This window comes from Sus scrofa, chromosome 14 (genome assembly GCF_000003025.6).
Source record: "Sus scrofa isolate TJ Tabasco breed Duroc chromosome 14, Sscrofa11.1, whole genome shotgun sequence".
Classification (NCBI taxonomy): domain Eukaryota; kingdom Metazoa; phylum Chordata; class Mammalia; order Artiodactyla; family Suidae; genus Sus; species Sus scrofa.
This window is the reverse complement of record NC_010456.5, coordinates 114,535,124-114,561,761: the sequence shown is the minus strand read 5'-3', so window position 1 is coordinate 114,561,761 and position 26,638 is coordinate 114,535,124. Positions and strand designations below refer to the sequence as shown.

The following is a 26,638-nucleotide window of genomic DNA, read 5'->3' as shown; positions in this document are numbered from 1 at the left end:
GGCCTGGATTGAGTCAGGGCCTAGGACAAGGAGAGGGGACGGAGACCTCTACTTTCCAGGCTAAGGGACGAGCCAGGGTTAGGGAGATACCCCTAATTCCCCGAGGGGTGCAGTTAGAAGGTGCCGTGGCTGAGGGCTGGGACTCAGCTGGGGTGTGCTGGGCTGCTCACTGCAAAGGCATGTTTAAGAGGGTGGGATATTCATGGCCCACCTCGACCCTCAGACATCTGTTATCTTCTTCCATCCAGGCATCCCCACCTTAGAACCACTTCTGGAACAGAGTTTCTCCTCCAGGGCCCTGTGGTGATGAGATGACTCCACAGAGGCCAGGAGACAGGGTCTGGAGGGCAGGCTAGGTCAGTGACTTCCCGGCTTCCTGCCCTGTCTCTCTGCCATCATGTACCAGGATCTTCCTGCCGTGGTGAGGTGTTGATCATAGGCTGGCTCATTCAGAGGGGAGAAAACCAAACCAAGCAATGAAGCGAGCATGTAGTCAGGGACATTCATTCATTCCTCAGCCTTTATCTCTTGCTGTGAGCCAGGCACAAGCAGATCAAGGAAGACTTGATCCCTGTGTCAAGGAGCCTACAGTCTCCCAGTTGGGACCCAGGCAGTTACCCACTGACCCAGCTGAGGGGACTGTGATGGCTGGTATGCTGGGAGGCAGGGTGGTGACTCTGCAGACCCCTCCCTTTTGGGGTTTGGGGAGGAGGAGACACCAGAGATTGACAGGGCAGGGGTGGGAAGCTCAAGAGCTTCCCGACTGGTACCTGTGGCTGTCAGTCACCACTGCCTGACCAATCACTGTAACTGTTGTAAGGCTAGAAGGAGACACTAGGTCCCAGGCAGTTTCTGAGGCATCTGAACTAGGGGTGTGGCCTCTTCTCCTTGGATTGGGGTAGGATCTGTACTAGACCACATTGTTGCCCAGGGGTCAGGAGACAGGAAGGGAAATGGAGCAGGAGAGGCTCAGGGAGAGAACCTTTCTAAGTCACACTAACACATTCCAGGCTCCAGGGTAGTCATCCTAGGCCCAAGGTATTTTCACCCCAACCTAAACCCATCTGCTTCTTTGTGGAGACTGTTAACATCAGAAACTATGGAGGAAAGGGGCTGTTGAAGCACCTCCTGTATATCACACCGTGGGCCAGTACCTTCTGTCCTGTAACCACCCCTGCCCAGGCAGCATGGCTTCGCTTTCACAGGTGAGAAAGCTAAGGCGCAGAGAGTTCAGGCAATTTGTAACTTGCTTCTTCCCCACTCTGTGCCTCTTGGTTAATCTCTGCGGCTCCCTAGGATAGAGGCACTGTGGTTGGTGAAGCTATTTCCTCTGTGCAGTTTTTCCCTGCCAACGCCCTGGGGGTTGGAGGCTCTGGGCTGCTCCTTCCAGCTCCGCATCCACCCTGGAGGAGGGCTTTGTTTGCTGGGTTCCCTGCAGGGGGGACCCTTGGCTCCAGTAGGCACCCAAGGCTGCTTTGAATGGGCTTGGGGAGGAGCCAGGAGTGCTGAGAATTCCTTTGCCTTCTTCCAGGAGACTCACCCAGGGCGTGGCCTTGTCCCTGGTGCTTGGCCTGTGGGACCTCCCTGAGCTTGGCTTTTCCATTCCTGCGAGGGGAGAGGCCCCAGTGAAAATGGCCCCATCAGGTGTGGGAGGAGACTGTGAGAATTCCCAGTGGGAGCGTCCGCTTACTGGGTGATCTTGGGCATGTTATGACAGATGTCTCCAGGCCTCAGGTCCCTGTGGGCAGATCCTTCCAGGAGAGCTGAGGGTGCTGTGAGTCAGAGGGACCTCCTCCCCACATTAGGGGACCGGAGGAAGAAACCCTGGCCAGGGGCTGAAGGGCTGCCCTGGATTCTAGCTGGCAAGAGGGCCAGCCGGGAGCTCTAGAGCAGGTGCCCCACACTGACCCCAGGAGGGGCTCAGAGATCCTGAGGCCAAGGGAAGGAGGGACTGTGGTGTGGATGGAGAGGCCGGGGGAGATGGAAGAAGTCTTGTGCCCATCTGGCATTGCACTTCATGTCTAACAACTGCTCACTCAGCCCTTCTTTGTCATCACTGAGCCAGGCAGGGGCTCGACAGGGATGCCAAGATGAACAAGACTTGGCCTTTGTCCTCAAAGAGCTCTCGGTCCAGCTGGGGAGACAGCCAACCCCAGCGTAAGGTCAGGATGCTGGGGGAATATAAGGGCATGAGAGCAGAAGGGCAGCTAACAAGAAATCACAGGATCTGTGCAAGGTGGTGGCTTTGAAAGATGAGGCCCGGGCACAGGGAAGGATCAGAAAGACCAGCGCCTTTGGGGGCTTCCGAGCCCGGTGTGTTGTGCACAAAAGAGCAAGACAGAGGGCCCTGTGGGCCACATGAAAGGCTTGTGTTCAGATCCTACTCTGTCATCAAATAGCTAGTATGTGGCCACTTTGCTTTTCAATGTTCACATCTATAAAATGAGGATAATATTTTGAAACCCATGGGGCTGTTGGGAAGGTCGACTGTGAAAGATTGTCAGACAGCATTTTCATTTTGTTTTTTCTCTAACAGACAGGGGTGGGCCACCATCCAGTCTGGGCAGTAAGTTGTATCTGGGGGGAAGTGAGGAGTCTGTTGGATTCTTCCACTTGCTCAGAATAATGACCCCATCCACCTACAATCTGGAGACTTTTCAAAGCATTTTTTTCTCTCTCTCCCTTGGTGTAGCTCTACAGGAGTTAAGTGGGGCAGGGGGCTTTGTTTCCATATTTTAGAAGAGGAAACCAAGTTTCTAAAGGGTAAGTGGCTTGCACAAGGCCTCAAAGCTTGCTAGTGGCTGAGCTTGGATTTAAATCAGCGGTGAGGGGGTGGCAGGAGTGGCTGCATATTGTCAATTCAGGGTTCTTTCTGCAAGATTAGTGTCTTCCAGGAGTTCCCATCATGGCTCACCAGGGAGCAGACTGTGAGAAGTATCCATGAGAATTCAGGTTCGATCCCTGTCCTTGCTTAGTGGGTTAAGGATCCAGCATTGTTGTGAGCTGTGGTGTAGGTCACAGACACAGCTCGGATCCCACCTTGCTGTGGCTGTGGCATGGGCTGGCAGCTATAACTCCAACTGGACCCCTAGTCTGGGAGCCTTCATGTGCCGAGAGTGCGGCCCTTAAAAAAAAAAAAAAAAAAAAAAAAAAAAAAAAGATCAGTGTCTCCGAGAGAGTGGCTTATATAAATGAGTGGTGGCCTCAGCATTAAATGGCATTGAATCTCATCATGAGATGGTTATTTCCATTGTCATTTCACTCCACTTTGAGGGAAGTTTCCATTTTGGGCTCCTAGGTTGTTGAAACTTGCTGATGCTGTTTGACCAAGAGAAAATCCAGCCCCAGTTTTCATGTCTTGGCTAGAATGTGCCTTAGTATCTTGGTAGAACTCCATAGCATTGTTGTTGTGTCGTATGTATTTTTTCCAGTTATCTTCTATTTATGCCAAGGAATACTAGTTTTCCATCTAGTGTAACATAGGAAAATGGGTTTTTGAAACGCGTATTTTTTTTTTTTAAATAAAATGCTAGTACAGGTGCAACTCAGATTGTTTAGTTCCATGCTTGGTCTTCTATGATGCCTGAGGTTTGGGAAACACAGTCACAGGACCCCAAGCAGGACACTCGTGGGTACCATTCTTCTCCCACAGTCTCCTAGGGTGACACCAGTGGCTCCCAAATTCCAGCTGGGAAAGAAGCCTGGAAAAGCATCAGGCTTCGTGGTGGCTGCTCCCCACACCGGGTGGAAGAATCCACATTGTCAGAGATCTGTTGACGTCAGACAGTGCAGGTTTTTGCAAGACCTCTATTTAAAATTCCCCAGAAATTAAAGAAGGAGGGTTTGGAGGGAGGAATGCCCTAGACAAATTGCGGAGTGGGTTTGTCTTGTTTATGGACATGGTCTTTAAAGTTGAAATTGCCCCTATTTTATTTTTGCACCAATTGAAGAGGGGCTGAACTCAGCTAGAAGGGAGAGGATAGTTGTCAGCCTAAGGCTTTTAGTTGAAACCACCTCAATTCTGGGGCCAAGAAGACTCCACTTTTAGCAAAGAGAGAAAAGCGGGAAAATATACAAACTCATCCATGTATACTTTTTAGGCACTGGAGTAAACTAGATAAAGAATAAGGATAGCCCTTTATATTTGTTCCAAATGACTGGTGACAGCTACAGAGGAATCCCTCAGCTCCCTTCTCCAGATCGGATATATACATATAAGACACCAGACACATTGCCAGGTGGCTCCCATTCTTTTCTTTTTGATTTCTCGGTACATCCCTGGTAACTACATGTTATTCTCATCTCACTAATGAGGACACGTCATCCTCTTTCATCAGCCATCTTGGATGCCCAAGCATCCTTCTAACCCAAAGTTGGTTTCCTCAAAACATTGCCCATGCAACACCGTGGTACATGGGATGCTTTCACATGGTGCAGAGAGGCAGCGTTAAATATTTCTGCAGCACACAGTGAAAAAACTTGGTCCTGTCCTCTTGCAGTTCTCTTCCAAGCCTTCCGATTTATCTCTGCTTGATGGTTGACTCTCTGACCCCTCTCTAATAAATCTCCTTCGGTAACAAAAAGGAAGCAGGCTACTACAGGCGCAGCCTCTTCAGTCACAGCACCGCTCCAATTGACTCTTTTGCTTTGTTCTCTGTAACTTTATGGCTGGGGCCGGTGGTCCTAACTGTTGATTCATGATGGCAATCTGCAGTTTCCTAGACAAATTATTTTCTTGAAGTTAAAAAAAAAAAATGGTGGCTTGCTTTAAATATATATTTACCATGTGAACCACAGTATACGTAGTTCAAGGATGTGGCAAAAGTCATCCGTGGTGTGGAAATATCTGAGGTTTGAGAAATGCTGAGCCAAAGTCACTCTCTCCCGGCAAAACCTTTGGGTCAGCTCTTGTGCCGGAAAACTCTGTGAGACAGGGTGCCCCTGCCTTGCCCTGCCATGTGGGATCAGAGAGGGTTGGAGAGGGTTGGAGATGGGGGCAGAAATGACAGGTTTTCCCCCGCCTGGTGTGAGGGGGGAAAGCCACTCCTTGGCTCTCCTGCATGTTGGGTCTGCTGTGGACGCAGGTGGAGCGGAGGAGAAGCAGTTGAGGGGGTTGGGTTTCCTAGCGCATCTGTCAGATGGAAACTCAGGAAACCAACAGAAGGAGCAGGTGGTGTTGGAGTTCCCTGTGGTGCAGTGGGTTAAGTACCCAGTGTTGTCTCTGGGGCGGCACGAGTTCAACCCCCGGCCCTGCACAGTGGGTTAAGCATCTGGCATTGCCACAGCTGTGGTGTAGGTTGCAGCTGTGCTCGGATTCAATCCTTGCTCCAGCAACTTCCATATGCCTCAGGTGCAGCCAAAAAAAAAAAAAAAAAAAAAAGCAAGCAGGCAGTGTTGATCTCTTTCTGCAAAGACAGTAACAGCTGGAGTTGTTTTTAAGGAGAGCCCAGTGGATGCTGTACCAGGAGTGAGGCCTGGGTACCAGTCCTGGCACTGCTCCTTTTTAGCCAGGTACCTGGGGGAAGTCGCCCAGTCAGGTGCTTCCTGGCACAGCCTAAGATTTCACAGGCTTACAGTCCTCCAAACTCCAGGACCTTTCTCATCCTCGCTGCCAAGTGGGGTGGCCCATACAACCCGAATGCCCCCAGACAGTCCCAGTTGGCACCTCATATTTTGGCATAATTATGAAGAGCACCCCCCCCCCCCGTACTCCAGAATGTCTGGACCGTGAATTCTAAGATCCCCTGTCCTAAGCCATGTCCTTTCATCTCTTCATTTACTACTTTTCATCTTGTCAGATATGACCTGTCATTACCATCTGTTCAGATTTTTTGTCTGGCTCCTGATCTTGGCACAGCTTTTGCTGAGATAGTGTAGCCAACACAGTCTCTGTCCTCATCCTCGGGCTGATGATCACCTCCAGCCGCCCAGGTTCCCAGTGGTGGTAACCAGTGAATCAACACATCTTTGGATGTGGCCTCTCGTGTTGGCCATCAGCTGCCGATCTATCGGCGCAGCCCTGCAGTCCTCAGCGGGCTCACGAGAGCTCCAGGTTCCAGATGGCTCAGCTGTGACATGTCCCAGACGCACAGGGCCAGCTGTTCACATCTTATCAGAGTCCCTCTTCGTCTGGCCCTCTTTCTTCCTGTGTTGTCTCTGCTCAGCACTGCCGTGGTCACACTCAGACCTGCTCTCCAGCTCCTCCAACCATCCTGCAGGGAACCCATGTACCCCGATCAGGACCCGCAGTGAGGTTGCCCGCTTCTACTCTGGAATCTACCTTCTTTGGAAGCTGGGACTGTGGCCATTCTGCAGCCTCTGGCCTCACTCCCTCCTCTGTGTCTTCTAGGCTGTCTCCTTGTTCACGGTGGCTTGGCAGACTCTGTCAAGTACCCTATGGCCTTTTCTCACCGCAGCTGACAAGAGCCCATCCTGGCCGAGCCACCTCCATCTCTGTCATGGGCGCACTTGCCCCCCCACCCCCCACCCTCCCCGACAGCACCTTCTGGTATGAGCCCCTGACTCCTGAGGGGAAGTGCTGAGTCTTAGGTCAGGTGCCTGCAGGTACCACTGCGCAGTCTCTTTTCAGCTTCCTTCCTCCTCTCTCTCTTGCCTAGAACATCAAGGGAAATGCCCTTGGGGTAGGTACCCTGAGCATTTTTTCAGGGATCCCCTTGGGAGACTTGAACCTTCCTGTTGTGATTCTGAGAGGTTCCCACCTCCCTTCAGTTTTTCTCTCTGCCGCGCTCCCCCCGCCCGCTCTGCCCTCCGCATCTGTGAACGCCCCACTCACCCTGCAGATCTCGCAGGGATCGTTTGTATCCTTTACAAGCATGTCGGAAGATACCTCTTTGTTGGCGTTCCTATCATGGCTCAGTTGGTTGGTTAACAAATCCAACTAGTAACATGAGGTTGTGGGTTCGATCCCTGACCTCGCTCAGCGGATTAAGGATCCAGCATTGCTATGAGCTGTGGTGGAGGTCACAGACATGGCTCAGATCCAGCCTTGTTGTGGCTGCAGCTCCGATTAGATCCCTAGCCTGGGAACCTCCATATATTGTGGATGCAGCCCTAAAAAGACAAAATACAAAAAAAAAAAAAAAAAAAGGAAAAGAAGATACCTCTGTGCATCTCCTATTTCCCCCTAGCTGCCTTTTCTTTAGGAACCTTTGGCCACAGCTCACACACCCGTGCCCTGCCTTACACTGGGGTGGATGGAGGACAGTGAGTGCCCCTCCCACTGTCACCTGGAAGACTCCTGACCATGACCATGAAGCCTGGTGAGCGTTGCTAGTTTGGCCTGCATGGACTCCCATCACGCTGCCTGTCCTGTGCCTCCCGCCTCCCCTCCAGATTTGATCTGAGGTTCAGTTCAGGTTTCCTCTCCTCTAAGACTTCTTCCCTGACTACTCAGTTTCACCCCTGATGTCTGCAGTTTGTTTAGATGTCGCGTCAGTAACCACTGTGTGCAAGGCACGGGACTGTCAGGGTCTCCCTGCTCTGCAGTTACTGCAGGGGTCCCATGCCATCTTGTATCCCCCTAACCACCTCCGCCCTCAACTCCTGCCAGGCTCAGAACCAGGCCTTCCATAGAGACTTTCCAAGGTCAAGGCCAAATGACAGTGACACCAAGAGGCTCTCTCGCCACAAGACTCTAGACACCTAAGACCACCTGCCTCCCTGCCGGGCCCTGACAGCAGTCTTGAAAATTCGCCGTAGTCTGCACTTAAACTTTAGTGATAGCTCTTTAGGGCACCTTGCTAGGAACTAGGCACCATTCTGAACGCTTTTCGTAGATTAACTTATTCACCAACACTGTGAGATGTCCGTGTATCATTGGTCCATTTTACAGATGAGGAAATTGAGGTGCCTGTTCAAAATCATGCAGCTAGTAGGTAGCAGAGCTGAGTTGTGAGCCCAGCAACCTGGCTCTGGAGCCCTTGCTTACAGCCATGATTCTCCTCAGCCTGTCGTTTTAGCAAGAGCCCCCTCCCTGTCTTCTCCTGGGTGCCTCACCTGGGGCCTCCGCCGGCCCAGACCCAGCGCTGGGCTTCTGGGCTCATTCGGTGTGGTGGGCAGGCTGGAGGGGGTGGGGGAGGGATGGCAGCAGCCCAGTCCCTGCTGTCCTCTTGCCACAGACTCCACAGAGCCTTCCAAACCATGACGTAGCAGCTTGTGCTAATGTTCTTGGAATTCCGGCTTCAGGCACCCAGGGAAGATCCTGAGGCCCCGGTGGCCTGAGAGCCCCGTCTAGGGAAGAGGAGGCTGTGGGCACCAGAGAAGGGGGGGTAGGTGCCAGAGGTGGGACCAGAAGAATGGGTAAGGCAGGGGGTGTGGGGGTACGTTGGGAGGGCCTGGGGGAGCCTCTCAGCCGCTCCTGTTTGCTTTGGCCCGTGGCGGACACGTGCTGTGAGCTGGAGTGTGTCTTGGCAAGAGGCCGCAGTGACAGAGCCTTCTGACCAGGGGGGGCCTGGCCCAGGGTGGGCCGCCTTTCGTTGTTCTTAAAGGCACAGTGTGCCATGGGCAGCCTGCATCTCCCATGTCTCTGGTCCCTCTCGGCAGGAGCCTCACATATGCTCCAAGGTCAGGGGAAGTGGTCCCTTAGGGCTCAGCCTTGTGCCAGGTGTGATGTGGGCAGGGCTGGTGACATGTGCCTGGCCAGGCCCCTTTCAGCCCCCTTTCTCCTCAGTATCTGCCCCTGTCCGCCATCGGGTGCCCCCCCCCCCCCCCCCAGTTTTCCAGCTGCTTCTCCACACCGCACCCAGGAGAGAACATGGGATGCCTGGACGACACATCCTCCCAGAGGGGCCAGAACCTGAGCCAGGGCGTCCATGGAGAATGGAGGCAGGTGTCTGAGGCCTGGCACTGTGCCCTTCCTTCTAGCTCCATCACCCCCTTCCCCACTTGGTCACTGAAACCCTTGCCTAGACCTGGGCATACAGTAGCACTGCCCATTTGCAGCCCTGGGGTAGCTGGTGTTAGACCATGTGAACGACTGGCAGAGAAAGAGAAAGCAAGGCTCAGAGGTCACCTAAAGGCTGCTGTGTTCTCCCAGACTCCAGACTCTGCCTGATCGGTCTCATCCTGCCCAGTATTCTCTGGGTGGGCCCCAGGGCTGGCCCAGGTTGTATCTGCACCCATGCTGGGTGCTGGGCAGTGGGGTGGGTGGGAAGGAGAGGCTGCATCCCCATGGCTGGAACAGGGCCTGGCAGGCACATAGCAGGTGCTCGGTAAAGACTTTGTCCTTGAGTACAGCGTGTGTCCTCAGTACACCAGTCCAGGTACAGCACAGGATGCCAGGCAACCCTCTGGGCAGGTCATACTACCCTGGTATAATGAGGTTCAAGGAGGTCAGACCCCTTCCAGGTCACCAGCGAGCACGTGGTGAAGCCAGGATCCAAACTGAGATCTCTCTTGGAAATGGGGCTAAGAGGTGCCCATGGGCTGAATTCTGGGGGGAACAGGGCAGGGGGAGTAGCGAGACCTCCTGGAGGACAGCACCTCAAAGGCCAGGGGCGCTTCAGAGGGAGAGGAGGGACCAGGTCTCCCTCCCCCACCAGCTGCTTTGTCCTAGGCTGAGAGGTGACCTCAGAAGACTTTATTGTTAACATCCTAATTGTGTGCAGCTGGCCTCCTCTGGCCCTAATGAGCTCATTATCCACTCTCATTAAGGAGGCCATTGTGACCTGGTCACTCTGGGGACAGCACTGGCCCGTCACTTCCCGTCACCCTTGGCCAGGCTCAGCCCCCTTCGAGGGAGGCCAAGGCCCCCAGGTCCGCCCATCCCCTCTGTCTATTTCTCTGTCTCCCTCTGAGTCCCCCTCTCTCTGTGTCTCTGTGTGTGTCCACCTGTGCCTCTGAGAAATCTCAGTTTCTCACCCATCCTGTCCATCCACCCCCACTGCCAGCACGGGGAAGCCCTGGATGGAGTCACTTTGAAAGGGCTTTGAAATTGGCCAAAAGTTTATGCTCACCCTGGGAAGAGGGAGGGTCTGGCCTCTGGGGCCGAGGTTCTCCCTGCCCCACCTGGGTGGGTAGGCCCTTGCCCTGCCCTGAACTGGAGGTGCTGTCTTCTCCCGCCCTTGGCCCTGAGCCATCGTGAAGTGGGTTTTACGGAGGCCCCACTGAGCACGGTCAGCTGCTGTGACAAGTAACATGGCTCTTCCTAGCCTTTGCCCCCTGGAGTGGGCTGGGCCCTGGCCTGTCAGCCAGCCCTGCTCAATGACATTCTTCTCTGGCACTGTGGATGAAAGGAGAGGCCAGGGTAAGGCGGCAGTCAGGGGCTTGGCCAGTTCAGCATTCTGGCAGACTTCGTCAGCCTAGGGCTTAGCCTGGAGACCCAGAAGGAAGGCTTCTCCTGCACGTCCGGCATCTGAGGGCTTCTCTTTGGGGTTACTGGATATCAGTGTGCAGTTTTCCAATTCAAAGACTGGGCACGGTAATCTCTTCTTGCCCTGGCTGGTGCATCTCAGCCTGAGGCACTCCAGCTAGGAAGGCCCAGTTGGGGCACAGGGGTGTGCTTGGCGGCCTCCAAGCCAGCCCAGGCCCTCTGGAGGTTCCCCACCCTCCCCATTCCACTAAGTCCTCTGCCCTCCGCCACAGACAAGAGCCTGTTCCTCTTCTACCAGGGTTGACTTCTCAGGAAAAGGCCAGGTCTGGCAGCCAGTCTGGCACAGTCGCCCCACCTGGGCACAGGGGTGGCCACTTCATCAGTCCAAAGCTCAGTCCATTAATAAAACGTTGCTGAATTTCCTTTCCCAAGAGCAGAGGATAGGAGGGTGGAAAAGGAGGAGTTTGGATCCACCTTCATGGGGACATGAGGAATGGGAGAGGTGGCTCAGGCTGGTCCCTGGGCATCCATAAGTGCCGGCCACCTTACCTCCCACGTCCTGCGGCTTTAGTCCCTCATCAGTAAAGCTCGTAGCTTCCGTCTAGTGGGCACCCGCTGTCTGCCAGGCCCATGCATTGTTCTTGATCTATCCAGTTCTCAACTAGCCTGCATTGTAGATGGTAGTCTTACCATTTTACTAATGAAGAAACCAAGGTTTGAAAGGTTAAGGCACTTTCCTGAGGCCATGGGGCATGGATGGGATTCAGATCTTTGGCTTCAGCATTTAGGCTCTGGGCCTGTTTCTTCTACTAGTCAGCTTGCTCAGCTCTGCCCTAGAGACAAAATAGACAAAATACTCCACAAGACTTCTTCCCAGAGCGCACAGGCTCCTGTGAATACTTTGGACACATTGGAACTTGGGGAGCCATCAGGGAGGGCTTCTTGGAGGAGGTGTAGAACAAGAGAGGAAGGCTGTAGGACCTCTGTCCTGGGAACGGTGGGCTGAAGGATGAGAGCCAGGTTGAGGAGGGCCCTGAGACATGTTGGGCAAGGAGGAAAACCTCATCTCCCCCATCCTCCTTTCTCACCATGCTTGTTATCATGAGTTGTATCAGCTGCAGTAAGAGTAGGCCATATTGCAAAAGATGGCAGCCCCTCAACTCCATGGATCACAGTTAATGCATGGTATTTGCCTGTACGCATACGTGCGCGCGCCCACACACACACACACCCCCAAATCAGTTCACCTAGCCACACTGAGTACCTTCTGACGTGCTCCTCGGGCACACATTCCACCTGGCCACCCATGGGAGCTGATTCTGTTAAGCTAAAATACCACCCACACACCACCAAGCTGGTAATAGCACAAGGCTTTCAGCTCCTCCTCTATGCTAGGCCTCACGCTATGCTACTTATGTGTCATGTGTTCATTTCAGCAACCTTGGAAGGTAGATTCCATTAATTACTCCCATGTCAGAGAGGGCCAAGTGAGGCTCAGAAAGGTAGTCATTTTCCCAAGATCACACAGCTAGGAAGTAGCAAGCCAGGACCTGAATTTGAGTTTTTCTCACCCCAGTCTCCTAATTATTACCATCTGCCCGCAAAGAATCCTCACCTGTGAACACACAAGTACACACGGCCTGCATCTCTACTGACCGTGTGCATACACAGAGCAAACATTCAGCAACACAGACACACTCACCGGCACGCACATCAAGCACCAGTATTTGGAGCCGCCTCTCCCCTCCTGCATCCACTTCTGTGATGGTGAAGAATGTGGGTCCTGAAGCTGGATTGCCTGGTTTTGGAATCCAGCTCTGCCTCTTCCTAGTTGTAATCCGTCTTTGCCTCCGGTTTCCACATCTGAAAAGTGGGAATGATGATGACAACATTTCACGAGGTTCTCAAAGATTTTATCAAGTACAGTGTGCAACATCAGTGCCTGACAGGGAGTGTTCTCAGCAGCAGGCCGTTATCATCACGTATGATATGTACAGACACACCTCTGTTCCAGGCACCCACACCTATCCCCACACACAGCCCCACACTCTGTGTCTCTGCAAGAAAGAGGGCACAGTGTATGTGGGAGGGGACTCTGGGAGCCCCATGGGCTGGCTGACACCTGACCCCTCTTGGCCAGCTGGACTGCACCCATGGGTGGTTCAGGCTGTAATTGCTCCTTGGTGGAGCACCTGTGACTTTGATCAGGAGCCCTGGTTGCAGCATTTGACGTCTGAGCTGCTGGCCTCTGGGAGAGGCCTGTCGGCAGCCGTGAATGGGCACAAGCCCGGGGAATCTCCTCCAGGGGCCCAACCTTGTGACTCGTGCCAGGGATCCAGGGAGGTCTGCTGGAGCTGGGAACAGAGCGGAGGGGGGAGGAGGGGGGAAGGGCACTTCTGCCCAGGTTCAGCCATGCCGGGTGGGCAGTGGTTGAGCCTGTCCATCTTTGCTCCCTGGAGGTGCCCACAGCCAAGCCAGTGGCAAGTTCTTTGCAGGGCCTGGTGCAGGGAAAAACCGAGAGTTGAAGCCACACAGCCCAGCTCTGCAGTGTCAGGGTGGAGTGGAAGTCCAGCCAATGGTCTTGGGCAAGGGTGGCAGGACCACAGTAAGATCCCTGGTCCTGGCCAAGACCCATCCCGGGGAAACCTTCGTGGCTTCGGGGGGTGGGCCTGGGGTGATCAGTTTGGTGAGGGTCTGGAGAGGACGTGAGAACCAAAACCTGTGAGCTTTTGACGCTGGGACTTGGACCTGGGGGATCGTGTGAGAGCCTCAGCCTTTCAGACCCTCCCCAAAGTGACTTCAAGTTGGGACTTGTGGTGACTGCTCTTTGGGGCTCTTGGAGGTTATCCTGGTGAATAGGCATTTGTAGGGGTGGGGAATCACTTACCCAGAGTGGCTCGGAAAGCTCCGTGCTCACCAGCCAAGGTCTGTGGTAGTGGCTGCCCAGTGGGCTTTGGGTTTTGTTCTCCGGACTTAACTCATGGTGGTAGACTTTGGATTCTGAACCTTGAGGATTGCTGGGTAGGGATGGCATTCGTGCGTGAATGAAACCTGCTCTGGCAGTAAAACTGCACAGGAGGGTCACTGGCTCGCTGTGATTAGAAAGTCCAGCAGGGCGGTCTAGCTTTAGCGTACCACTTCCCAGAGTCAAATGATGTTAATCCGGACTTTCTCCATCTCTTGACTTGACTCTATTGACTTAAATCTCATGACATCTCTTCCCTAGTACTAACATTCTCCTCTAGTATTCACGTGGGACTTAGGGGACAGATCTCCAGAGCACCCATGTCAGTTCCTGGAAAAGCCCCTGAACCATCCGGTGTCTGGGGAAATGAAAGACCAGTCAGAACACGCTTGGCCACGTGTGCCCACTCCAGTGGTCAAGGAGGCAGAGCCAGACAGCGGAGACCTCTTTGAGATGGGAGCCCTGTTGCCTGACCTCCCATCAGGCTCGATGGACAAACACTGTCTTAGGGCCTCTTGGCGGGGACTGTTGGGGTTCCTGAGAGTGTTCCTCAGAGCTAAGAGAAGACAGCGCAGGCAGAGACCCCTGTATGTCCATGCCTTCTGGCTTCTTTGGAGGTCTCAGCCACAGTGTCCCAAGCAGCCACACCACTGTGGTCTGAGCTTTGGGGAGGATGGCAGTGCCACCCCCAGGCAGCCTGCTCAGTGGCCTTCTGCACGGCAGACCCAGAATGCGCATGTGGCTCTGGGGTTCAGGAAGGTGGCTCACACCTACCCCACCTGGGGCAAGGACAAGGGCAGTGACCTGATTCTGGCAGAGGGAGGGAAAGGAGGCATCTTGCTCAAGTTCCAGAGGGGCAGTGGCCCAGCAAGGGCTGGGCCTCAGAAGTTCCAGACTCTTATCTGAGACTCTATTTTCCTTTCCTTTTCTTTCCTTTCCTTATCTTTTCAAGACTGTTTTTTGCTTTTTAGGGCCAAACCCACGGCATGTGGAAGTTCCCAGGCTGGGGGGTCGAATCAAAGCTGCAGCCGCCAGCCTACACCACAGCCACAGCAACTCAGGATCTGAGCCAAGTCCATGACCTACACCACAGCTCACAGCAGTGCCGGATCCTTAACCCACTGAGCGAGGCCAGGGATGGAACCTGCATCTCATGGATCCTAGTTGGGTTCGTTAACCACTAAGCCAGGAAGGGAACTCCCAACTGTGTTTTGTTTTTTAAGAGTAGTTTTAGGTTCACAGCAAAATTGAGTAGAAGCGGAGTTCTGACTGTGGTACAACAGGATTGGCTGCATTTCTGCAGTGCCAGGACGCAGGTTCAAACCCCAGCCTAACAGAGTAGGTTAAAAGATCCGTCGTTGCCACAGCTGCAGCACAGGTCACAACTGCAGCTCAGTTCTAATCCCTGGCCCTGGATCTCTGGATGTCTCCAAGCAGCCAAAAAAAAAAAAAAAATTGAATAGAAAGCACAGAGGTTTCATGTATGCCCCCTGCCCCTACACACATAACCCCCTCAACAACCAGCCTCCCCCAGCAGAGCGAGAGATACATTTGTTACAGCTGATGAGCCTACGTGGACACATCCTAACCGCTCAGTCCCTAGTTTACCTTAGGGCTCCGTGCTGGTGCTGGACAGTCTAGGGGTGTGGACAAACATAAAAGGACGTGTATCTGACATTGTGGTATCATACAGATGTCATGGCGTTCCGCAGGCTTTGCAGAGCTGCGCACAGAGTGTTCTGGAACTCCCTGGAAAGGGCGGGGTACAGTGGGCATTCAAGACTAGACCACAGGCTATTTGCTCTCCCAGACCTGTGACGCAGGGCATTGGAAGTCGAGGACCCAGGTGGTGACCCTGGGTTCTGAGGGCCTGGGCAGTTGGTGGGACCGTTGTCCTCTGTGCCTCTTCATTATTGTCACAGAAGTCCCCTGGGAGCTTCTGGAGGCCCCCACGGGCCCCCTCCTCGGGCTGTGTTGGGGCCAGTGCTACCCATGGGGGAGCCCTGGGGTCTCTGAACAGGCTACAGTCCAGGTTTGGGAATGGTGAGCTCTGTCGAGGCAGAAAAGAGTTGGTGCCAAATCGCTCTGGAGGCAGAGAGGGATCAGAATGGGAGGGGGGCAGAGATGGGGCCCTGTGACGAGCACCTGCTAGGAGGGAAGTGAAGGCAGTTGGTGGAGGGTCAGGCCTGCAGAGTCTGGAGTATTTGCTCAGTGTTTGAGTGAGGAACGAATGAGCCAACAAATGAGAAAGAAAATGAACATGCCATTATCACTTGGCCGTGGTTGTCTAGGGTCACTCGAGGGTGCAGTGCCCACTTACTGTGATTGCACTGTCAACACACCGAGTAGCATGGTGTGTAAACACCCCTGGCCCGCGGTCAGAAGCGGGAGCCGTGACCATTAGAAGGGCTCTGCGCGACCTTTACACCCAGGTGCCTTTAGAAGCAGAAAAAGTGGTCGAGGTCCAGATCACACTGGCGGTCCTAGTGGGCTGGAAAGATGCACCCTGTGCGGTCCCTGGGTTTGGCTGGAGCACCCTTGGCCTTTCCTACAAGGTGACTTTCCCACACTGAGCATATCATTGTGTCAGTTTCATGTGCAGTTTTTTTCTTCATTTTTTTTTAAAGTTTGGTTAACGTATAGTTGATTGACAATGTGGTGATAATTTTCGCTGTACAGCAGAGATTCAGTCATACATGTGCACACGTCCTTTCTCTTTTAGATCCCTTTCCCACGTAGGTTATCACAGAATGTTGGGTAGAGTTCTCTGTGCTACACAGCAAGTCCCCGTTGGCCCGTCATTCCATATACCTTAGTGTCACTTGTGTGAGTGGCTTGTGGCCCCTCAGGCCCTCTCCTCAGGGAGTGCATGGGTCTCTCCTTCCTCAGGGAGGAACCTGGAATCCGGATATGGGCCAGGTGTCTGCTGGGCGCCCAGGCTGGGTGGCTCTGTGCCCTCCCCTCCAAACTTCTCTTTCCCGCCGCATCCTAGCCCCCACATCACGGCTGCCATCCGCTGCCAGACCCTCCTGACTGCATTCTCTCTTGTCCCTGCTGCAGGCTGGTGGTTCGTGAGCACCTCTGAGGAGCAGGGCTGGGTCCCTGCCACCTACCTGGAAGCCCAGAATGGTACTCGAGACGACTCAGACATCAATACCTCCAAGACTGGGGAAGGTAAGGACCTGCAAGTTCAAGGGCGGCGGGGGTGGGGAGCTGGGGGGCGTGCTGAGACTGGTGCAGGGAGGTAGCTGCCTCTGCGTCCCCAGAGTGACTGTTATCCCGGCCCAGGGCAGAGATGCAGAGGGTGGGACTATGAGGCAGGAAGCCAGGGGTGGCTCCGGCCCCTCCTCCATCAGCCTCTCTGATTAGCTCGGGCTAGTGAGGGTTTTCTCGGTTTTTCTCTGTTGAGTTTCCAAGAGTCCACCCCTCCTCCACCCTCCAGCCCGAGGTGACCTGGTCAGCCTATCCGTGGACTTGGCTATTCCCCAGAGCAGGCCGTTGGAGTGCGGCGAGTTTGAGCCACCCTGTTCCCGGCCGCCTGCCCCTAATTCCAAAGCTCCTTATTCCTGCAGCAGGAATGCTTGCCCTTACAGTCAATGGGGACTATCCAGTTGGGCACATGTGAGAGCCAGGAGACTTGATGCCCACCCCCAGGGCTCAGGCCACCTCCAGGCCTGCCCCCTCACCCACCCCATTCCATGCTGCCCAGGCCAAAATAAGCAGCCCTCCAAGTGCCAGCTTCTTATTCATCCTTCCCCTAAATGTCGGTTACTCGGCAGGCAGTTGGAGCCCCACCCTTCCTCCCGTGTAACTGCTGTATTTCAGTCCCTTGATCAGCACTGTGGCCCCTGCAGTGCATGTCTGCCTTATGACGGGTTTCCAGGGATGGGGCCCCATCAGGAAGGGCCCGCACGTTCAGGCCGGGTGCTTGGTCCCTCCTGGCTGCTCCCCGAGTCCCGAGGCTGAGCCCACAGCCATCTCACCTCTGTGGCGGTGGAGGGCCATGGCCCCCAGGCGGGTTCTGGTCTGTTTGTCTGCAGTCACCAGGCATCCTATCCGGTTCCACATTTGCAGGAAGAAGCCCAGGGCTTTTCAGAAATAACAGTCCCTAGCGTGTGCTGAGGTCTCACTCACTCCCAGGTGTCCAGCCTGGAGCTTTAAATGCCCTCGCCACTACCCTGGGAAGGGCCCTCTTTCTGCTCTGTTTTCCAGATGCAGGAACTGAGGCTTTGAGATACTTAGCAATGCGTTCGTCCTCTTAAGGTTTGAGTCCTGGTCAGTCTTCTCTGCCAGTGGTCTTCCACCATGCTGCATACCTCTCCGTGAAGCATTTCTCTTGAAAGCAGTTCAGGGGGCAGGGGTACGACTGTGTGTGTGGCATTGGAGCCCCACCTAAAAAGGCAACACCAAGAGAGTTGGGCAGGTGATGAAGGACCAGGACACCAAGTGGGCAGAAAAGAGCCTGAGAAGTATGTGCGCACGGATGCCAGCCGGGTTTGAAGAGAGATTAGGTACTTGGCACAGAATAGGTAGCAGCAGGTTGTAGAGAATTTTAACCTCAATGGAGTAAATCAGGAAGCTGATGAAGGTTCTGCATCTAGAAGGGGTGTGTGTGTATGTGTGCGCACACTCGCGTGCACACACACATATGCAGGTGTGCCCGGGTTTCTCTTACACTTTGATAGGACCTTGTGCCAGTACCCCTGGCAACCTTTGGGCAGCTGTGAATTCCATCGTCACATCATGGGCATCTCTGCTCAGAGCTCAGCACCCCAGCCCGAGGCCCAGTCACTGTGGTGGGTCCACTAATCTCTGCCCTGGTGGCCCTGTGGCTAAGAGAGCAGCCCACCTGGTCCCTTCTCTGGCCATCTCTACCACAGCCCTCTTGCCATCCCATTGTAGGTCCCTCGAGCCCTGCGGACAAAAACTAGAAGCCTTCATCCCATCAAAGCTTCCTTAACAGCTCATGTTCCAGTTGGCTGTTCTGCTGTATTTCTGTTATCAGACAGTCTAGCATACGTTTGTGTTTCTCCCAAAGCCAGGTGTGCTGTGCAGAATTCAAAACTGGGGTAGGGGGGATGAGGTGGAGGCTGAGACCCTGTTGTCCGCTGATGAGGAAGAGGGTCCAGGCCTGACGTTGGCAGGTGACTCTAGTGAACCATCAGATCTACTGCTGCTCGGAGGTAAAGAAATGGAGGCCTGGAGTGGTGTTACCAGGTCAGTTAGTGGCAGAGCCAAGACTAGAACCTGAGGTCTCTGTCTGTGCCTTCATGCCCTGCAGCCACCAGTGAAGACCTGCCTTCCTCCTGGTGGCTGGCATTGGCACCCCCAGCCCCTGTGCAAGCCTTCCCCGCTACTGGCAGGTGGTCGATGAGGAAGAACCACATCGCAGGGTCTAGAATCCAGTCTCCGGAGTAGACCGCCTGGATTCGTGTGCTGCCTCATGCTTGGGTGTGTGGCTCAGATGGGTCCTGAACAGCCCTGTGCCTCAGGCTCCCCATTTCTAAAATAGGGAGAGCTCCTGTGAGGCTCTAGTGAGATGGTCTTGGTGCCTGGTTTAAACCAGGTAAATGTCACTTATTGCCAGGGTGGCCCCAGGCTGGGCATCAGCCACACCTCCTGCTCACAGAGACACCAGGGGGCCACACCCCCGAGGAGGCCAGCTGTCTGAGAGCCTCCCAGTCTGGCCTCACCCACAGGACCTCATCTCTGAGCCCCATCAGTCCCTGTCTCATTTCATGCCAGGGCAGGTGGTGTCAACCCCAAAGACAGATGAGGAAACAGAGGCTTAGGAAGGGGTGGCAGCCTGCACAGGGTGGCATAGTAACCTGGCAGTGCCGCCCGGACTGAATCCATACCGCTAAGCTCTTGTCCAGGCCTCCTGCTTACAAGAGGCAGGGCAGACAGGCTACATTCCTTCCTCCAAAAAAGCGAGACCCTTCTAGGAGGCCTTGGTGAGTTTGGTTCAGGGGTGTCTGTACCATTTGTCTCTTAACCGCCAGCCTCCCATCCCCTACCTGGGAAGCCTGGCACCTTCCTTCTGTGGTGCCAGGAGGTGGGGGCCACAGTTCCTCCTGGACATCCCATAGGAAGGCAGTGGGTTCTTGGGACTGGTCCACAGCAGCCAGAGGCCCTGTGCAGATGAAAGGGGTGTGGAGCAGTGAGAAGCCAGGAGGCAGGTGCTCTGCTGTCAGAAATCCAGTGGGTGGTGTGCGGGGAAGGAACAGACTAAGTCCATGACATCCTCCTGTGTATGCTTCCCTTGGCCACATTTCTGAGGGATAAGCCACTTGCCAGGCCCTGAGTCTGGCCCTGGGAACACAGACACAGAGGCTTAGCCCTCATCAGACTCGATCCATTGGGGACAAGTGGAAAAGCAAAGACATAGACAGATCCTGGATGGTGAGAGCTATAAGCCCCACACGGAAGGGACCTCAGGTCTCTCGTGGGCATGTGGTATCTGGCTTGTGGTGGTGGATTCACAAGCAGGACTTGCTGAGTGAGTGGGGGTGGGCAGACAGACGTGCACCTCCTTGGAACCCTCACTGCCCAGCGATGGCAGGAGCAATGCCCACCCCCCCACCACCCCCTACCCTGGGGTTGCCATTTTGTGCTGCGCTGGAGCCAAGGACCCTCTTTCCCTCTCAGGAGCTCAGATTCTAAATTCTTAGACCCTCCCAGGCTCAGGGGCATAATCCAGGGGTTTGGCTTTGGTTGAGTTATTTCTCACCTCTGGTGATGTCACGGGCCACATCTGCACCCATCAGCAGGCGCGTGCCACTGGGGCTCGGTCCAGGCGGTAAAGACCTGGGCGTGCGAACCTCCCCTCCCCTCCCCTCCATCCCTTCCCCACCCATCCCATCTCATCCTCATCTCCATTCTCTCCGCCGGTTCCTGTCGGCCGCGTGTTCCATCGCCATCTCCCACGACAGTGTCCAAGAGACGCAAGGCCCATCTGCGGCGCCTGGATCGCCGGTGGACCCTGGGCGGGATGGTCAACAGGCAGCACAGCCGAGGTGACAGTGGGAGCCAGCTTCTCCTCACCCACAGCTGCCGCCTCTTGCTCTCTCACTAACACCTCCCTTCCTTTCCGGCTCTGCTCCTCTGCCCCTTCCTTACCCAGATTCACCAGCCAGACTTTGCTCTCACCTACTGCAGCTGCAGGGGACCGGGGGGCTGGGGAGGGGCGGACACTGGGGTGGCTCTGGCTTCAGCCAGCATCCTGGAGGCAGGGGTCATGGAAAATAGGACAGGATTGCGGGGGCAGCTGGACTCTCAGAAAGGCCGCCTTTGCCCTGAAGCTGCAGGCTAAGAGCGCCGAGCTTTTTCGATTCTCTGCTGGGCCGTCCCACTCGGCCCCGCCCTTTATTGCCTCCTTCCTCTGAAAAAGGGGCTCCCTCTGCCAAAGCTGTTCTAGCAGTTCCTTAGGGACAGAGTAGGAAGAAGGACCAGCTCACAATCTCCTCCTTCAGCCAGCACCAGAAAAACTGGAGAGGGACCAAAACCCAGACCCAGCCTGGCCCCAGGGCACAGTCCCAACAGTCTTTCGTGGTGGAGGTTGGTCCAGCCAGGGGATCCAGCACCCCCAGCACTAGCAGTTGGGACTGCAGGAGGAGCCTGATCAAGATGATTTCTGGGAGGCCCCTGGCCTGCCACACAGGCCGATTGGGAACCAAGACTGGTTGGCGGTCCAGGGCCTTTGCAACATCCAGGAGCCTGGGAGGTAGGGAAATGAGGGGCGGACCACCGAACAAACCTCTAAACAGTTCCAGAGCCCCAAGGCCAGTGGGTGGCCCGTTTCTCCTGCCTGGGGAGAGTGGAGGGCGTGTGCCCCGGACAGTGACAGCACAGCTGAAAGGGCGTGTAAGCCGCACTGGCTCTTCTAGAATAGCAGGGATGCCCCAGGGCTTACTCCACCTCCAAAGCTTGTTCCCACACTGTGAGACCCTGTTCTAGTGTCTGCCCCCAGGCCTGGGTGGCAGCAGGCCTGGATGCTGGATGCTGGGGTGGCCATCAGCTATGGCCGGCTCAGCTTCAGGCTCCGAGCACTGGCCGTGAGGTGCCCAGCCTGTCCTGAGGGTGGAGCATGCCTTGGTCCCTGGGTGTTGGCACAGGGCAGGGAACCAAGTCATGGAAACAGAACAGGCTACCCTAGAGGTAGGAGGGGTGGGCCAGCGTTGCTGGGGGCCAGGCTGGGACGCGGCCCTGGGCCTTGGCAGCAAAGGAGAATGGGACACTGGCCTGGAAAAACAGCAGGGAGGAAGGTTTGGCCTGCCCCCATCCCCTCCCGCATCGGCTCCAAACAGCATCACACACCAAACCCCAAACACAACTGATTCTGCAACCACGTGGACCCATGGATGCTTCGGTCAGCAAAGCATTCCCACCAGCACACAGCCCTGCAGGCCAGGGGCATGGCTGCACTGCCCAGTCCCATCCAGCCCCCATACACACAGCTGCACATCCGCAGTCCTGTGCGCACAGCCACTCACACATACACACGTGTAATTCCACCTTCACCTTTGCACTATTTACATCGTCACAGATGGATTATCTACACAACCACAACATAAGTACACCTCTGCGGCTACCCCACAAGTACACATATGGCTTCACATGCAGTCTCATGTAGTATACTAACTCTTACGCCATGTGCATATAGGCAGTGCATTCACAATTATAAACACACACCAATACGTAGACACAAATAGCCAAGTTAAGTGCGTCATTCTGTGGCCACCTGTGCATATGCAAATATGTAAGCAAATATAGGCCCACAACTTGTCTCTTATGTAAGAGACCTAAACAACATCATTTCCCAGTCTCAGCCCTAAGTTAAATTAGGGCTAAGTTAAATCAGGCAGCCAAGAAAAATGTGCAGAAAGTTGGCTGGGAGAAACCCCACTGCAAACAGCCGTGCTGATGGGGAATCAGGCAGTGGGTCATGTATAACTAGACAAGAGAAAAGCACTGCTTCCCCAGGGCCTCCGCTCCCCCACTCCCTCAGCCAGCCAGGCCTTTGGAATCAAAAGGCCTCTTGCAGTGGGGTTGGGTAAGTTGTGGGGGCCGGGAGGGGAGCCAGGGAGACTGCTGACGGAGGGGAAAGTGTTTGGAAAGAGGAGGCGTCTGTGGTTTGGAAACTGCAGGGCTCTTCAGCCCCTGCCTCCAAAATCAGAACAGGCCTGTCCACCTCCCCGGAGCCACCTACCCAGCCAGCCTGCCCAGGGGCCATGTGGCCACCACCCTTTGATGGCACCTCAGAGTGACCAGGGCCTCAGCGCTTCTCAGAAACCCAGAGGTGCCTCCACCCCAGAACTCCCAGGCCCTTTCCCTCAGCTCCGATTCCTGAGGAGCATCTTTTTGTTTTCTGTTTTTGAGGGCGGCACTTGCAGCATGTGGAAGTTCCCAGGCTAGAGGTCGAGTTGGAGCTGCCGCTGCCAGCCTACGCCACCGCCACAGCCACGCAGGATCCAAGCCATGTCTGTGACCCACACCGCAGCTCATGGCAACACCAGATCCTTAACCCACTGAGTGAGGCCAGGGATCGAACCCGAGTCCTCATGGATACTAGTCGGGTTCGTTACTACTGAGCCGCAATGGGAACTCCAGGGGCATCTCTTCTAGAGACCCCAACCAGTGCAAATGACTCAGTGCCTCCTCTCCCTGCCCCCCACCCCGGGCCACTTCCATCAGGCCAGGCATCCTTGTATCTGCCTCTCCAAGGTGGGGTTTGTGGCCCCTTACAGTAGAGAGGCTGGCTCTGCCTTTCCCTCAAGGAGACCTCTAAGTAGGGGGCTGAGACCCACGTGGCTTGTATCCACACAGAGGTAACCCACACCTCCATCATCTGAGCCAAACGTGGCAGCAAACCAAGCCCCCATAGAGACCAGTTGCCTGGGACTAGGGCTGGAACCTGCAGTGACAGGGCAGGATGTGCCCCTGGGCCAGACAGACCCCTTCCTGGGAGCATGAACCCCCAGACATCTGTGTTCATGTCAGCCCCGAGGGCCACCAGGAAGAGGGCTTTGTGCAGGAGGAGCAGCTCAGCTTTCCTGGGTAGAACTGACATCGTTGGCCCTGCCCACCCCAAGAGGGCCAGAGGGGGGCAAGACCCTTCCATGGCCCTTGGGGCTCTGTCCAGGAGCCCTGGGGGCTGCAGAGGCTGGTGCTTGGGTCTGGCAGCTCCAGAGCCCGGACCCTGTCCTCTGCCACACGGCAGGGCTTGCTTGGCTCCTCTGATCTTCCCAAGAGAAAGGCTGTAATTTTTCTCTGCAAAAGCAGCCCTGCCTAGGGATACTTTCACGATGGCTTCCTGCAGGAACCACAAGCTTTTAAAAATAGCCCAACTGAGCAAAGGCAAAATGTGGAGCCCAGGCCTCAGCTCACCCCAGCCTCAGAACCCTGGAACCCTGGGACCTGGCGCTTGCCCCTCTGGCCACCGCCAGGGCCAGGATTTACCAAGCCTGCTGGAAAATGGAGTGAGACCAGGAATAGGCAGGAGTGCAAGGGGCGGGAGACTGTAGAACACAGAACTTCTCACAGGCCCACGAGTCAGAATCTGGCTGGACCAGGTTCTCAGGCGGTCTTGGCGGCTCTCCCCAGCATGGCTGGGTTGGAATCTGAAGGCTTCCCAGAGTGAGTTGATGCTGAGAAAGCTCGTGGTTGAGAAGAGCATGCTAAACTGCAGAGGCTTCCGCGGGGGATCACCTACTTTTGCTTGTTGGCAGCCTTTGCCATTCGGCCCGCAGCCCGCCGGCTCTGCCCTTGCAGCCTGGTGGGCATCTGCCTCCTGCCCAAAGGGAGCTGCTCTCTCCGCCCAGCACAGGGCTCTAAACAGGACCCTGATAATCTGGGGAAGAACGAACACATGGCCCTCTGAGCAGGGCTTGGGGTGGCAGCTGCCTCTGCCCCACTGCTGCCAGAGGCTCAGGCAGGCTGCCAGTCAGGGTCCAGCTGAGTCGGGGGTGATCAGGCAGCTGGAGCCAGGAAGTAGGGAGCAGACGTCTTAGATTCAGGCTTTCTGTATCAGCATCTGCCCTTTTTTTTTTTTTTTTTTTTTTTTTTTTTTTTTAGCATTACTTTTATTAGAGTTCCCATTGTGGCTCAGTGGGTTACGAACCCAAGCAGTATCCATGAGAATACAGGTTCAATTCCTGGCCTCACTCATTGAGTTAAGGGTCCAGCATTGCCATGAGCTGTGGTGTAGGTTGTCAGAGTCTATGGCTCCCGAGTTGCTATGGCTGCACCGTAGGCTGGCAGCTGCAGCTTCGATTCAACCCCTAGCCTGGGAACCTTCATATGCTGCAGGTGCAGCCCTAAAAAGACCCCCCCCCAAAAAAAATTTACTTTGATTGCCTGTTTTTCTATTTTCCCTTTTTTAATTTAAATTTTTTGGTTTTTTTTGGGGGGGGTTGTTTGTTTTGCTTTTTTAGGACTGCACCCATACCATATGGAGGTGCAGCTACAGCTGCCAGTCACAGCCACAGCAACTCAGGATCCAAGCCAAGTCTGCAACCTACACTACAGCTCATGGCAATGCCGGATCCTTAACCTACTGAGCAGGGCCAGGGATCAAACCCACAACCTCATGGTTCCTAGTCAGATTCGTTTCCACTGCACCACAACAGGAACTCCTAAAAAATTTTTGTTATAGTTGATTTACAATGTTCTGTCAATTTCTGCTCTTTTGATCTCAGAGAATCTCCCACTAAGTGCCCCAGCTCAGCCCCTTTCCCCTATCAATGCTTTCTAGTCCCTTTGGAGGTCCTGCTGCATTCCAGGCCCTCAGCCCCCAGGGAGGATCCAGGTCAGAGAGGACAGCACAGGTTCAACCTCCCTGGAAGCCTGAGCAAAGAATCCAGTGGAGGTACAAGGTCCCTGCCAGGAGAGAGGCAGAGGGATCCACCAATTGCCCAGTGCCACCCCCACACACTAGCTCCCCAAGCTCCTCCTCAGCCCCCACAAGGTGCCTGGGACCTTGAACTAGGGTTTATGGTCCTATCGTGAGACCAGAGCAGAGGTTCCACTGAGCTGTGTTGTCAGCTCAGCATGCCGGCCTCTGAAGGCACCTGGGCATGGTGGCCTGCTCACTGGAAGGCCAGACAGAGCAGGGGATTAAGGGTTGGAGTGGGAGAAGGGCCAGGAGAGCAGGTTTGAGGCACAGAAATATAGCACCTTCAGGGAAAAAGGGGATGTGCCACCAGACATCCAGGAGACACCAGGTCTGTTCTCAGACATCCTTTTTTGGCTGCCCTGAGGCACATGGAGTTCCTGGGCCAAGGACCAGATCCAAGCTACAGTCATGACCCAGGCGCAGCTGTGGCAACACTGGATCCCCAACCGCGCCAGGCTGGGGATTGAACCCTCGTCGCAGCACTCCCAAGATATCACTGATCTCATTGTGCCACAGTGGGAACTCCTGTTCTCAGGGTTCCTGACTCAGGTCTCATGAGTGCCAGGTTATCTGTAGCCCTTTCCTCTGCCCAGAGGGGGTTTCCGGGGCCCTGAGGACTCCAGATTCCAGCAGCCTGTCTGATGTTACAGGGCCAGGGAAAGGCAGCTCTCTGCTGCCTGGGGCTTGCAGGGCCACCTGAGGCCCAGGTTGGCTTTGGCATATGTGGGAAGTAGCTGTGGGGCCTGGTCGCTTCTATTCCCAGAGGCTGACCCAGCGTACCCTGGCCCCCATTTAAGTGAGGCCAACCAGGGGGAGGAGGTGGCAGGAAAAACGACCCGCACCCTGACCTCAACTAATTGTGCTTTCTTGCTTGGCCCACACCCACAGAAGAGAAGTACGTCACCGTGCAGCCTTATGCCAGCCAAAGCAAGGACGAGATTGGCTTTGAGAAGGGCGTCACTGTGGAGGTGATCCGGAAGAATTTGGAGGGCTGGTGGTACATCAGGTAGGAGCCCCCGCAGAGGAAGGAGCGAGGTGCTTTCCGGCCACTCCGGCCGCAGGCCAGCCCTGGGCAGCACAGTGGCTGCGGACCCCAGCCGGCAGGTCCATCCTGATAGCAGCTTCGCGCCCACGGCCTGGCCTGGGTGCTCCAGCACTGCGCAGCAGAGCAGCTCTAACAAAGCTCGTCTTGCAGACCCCCTCTCAGCACACACAAAGCAGAGCCTGAGCTGCAGCCAGCGAGGCACAGGGGCCTCGGCTCAGCTTGCAGGCAGTGGTGCAATCCCTTCGCGAGCATCTGCCAAGAGGGTCCGGCACATCTGAATTTGGTTTTCTGCGTCCGACCTTGGCTGCTTGGCGGGCTCTGCAACTCTGGCCGCCTGGAGCACTGGTGTCCCCAGCCTTTGCTGAGGTCCCAGCAGGCAGCCCCTGCTGCCCCCGGCCCAGCCTC

At 55.2% G+C, this 26,638-nt stretch overlaps 1 protein-coding gene across 9 annotated transcripts in view; it reads left to right on the top strand.

Moving 5' to 3' along the window:
* Positions 1–26,638, top strand: part of SH3PXD2A (SH3 and PX domains 2A) — a 261,793-nt gene that overhangs the window by 215,490 nt on the left and 19,665 nt on the right. For 8 of the 9 annotated variants that reach the window (XM_021072762.1, XM_021072763.1, XM_021072765.1 and 5 more), the window contains 3 exons: positions 16,356–16,469; positions 20,228–20,311; positions 26,077–26,194. In XM_021072762.1, coding sequence (XP_020928421.1) covers positions 16,356–16,469; positions 20,228–20,311; positions 26,077–26,194 — 316 coding nt within the window. The remainder of the gene's footprint in view (positions 1–16,355; positions 16,470–20,227; positions 20,312–26,076; positions 26,195–26,638) is intronic. The other variant, XM_021072764.1, reaches the window with a different exon arrangement.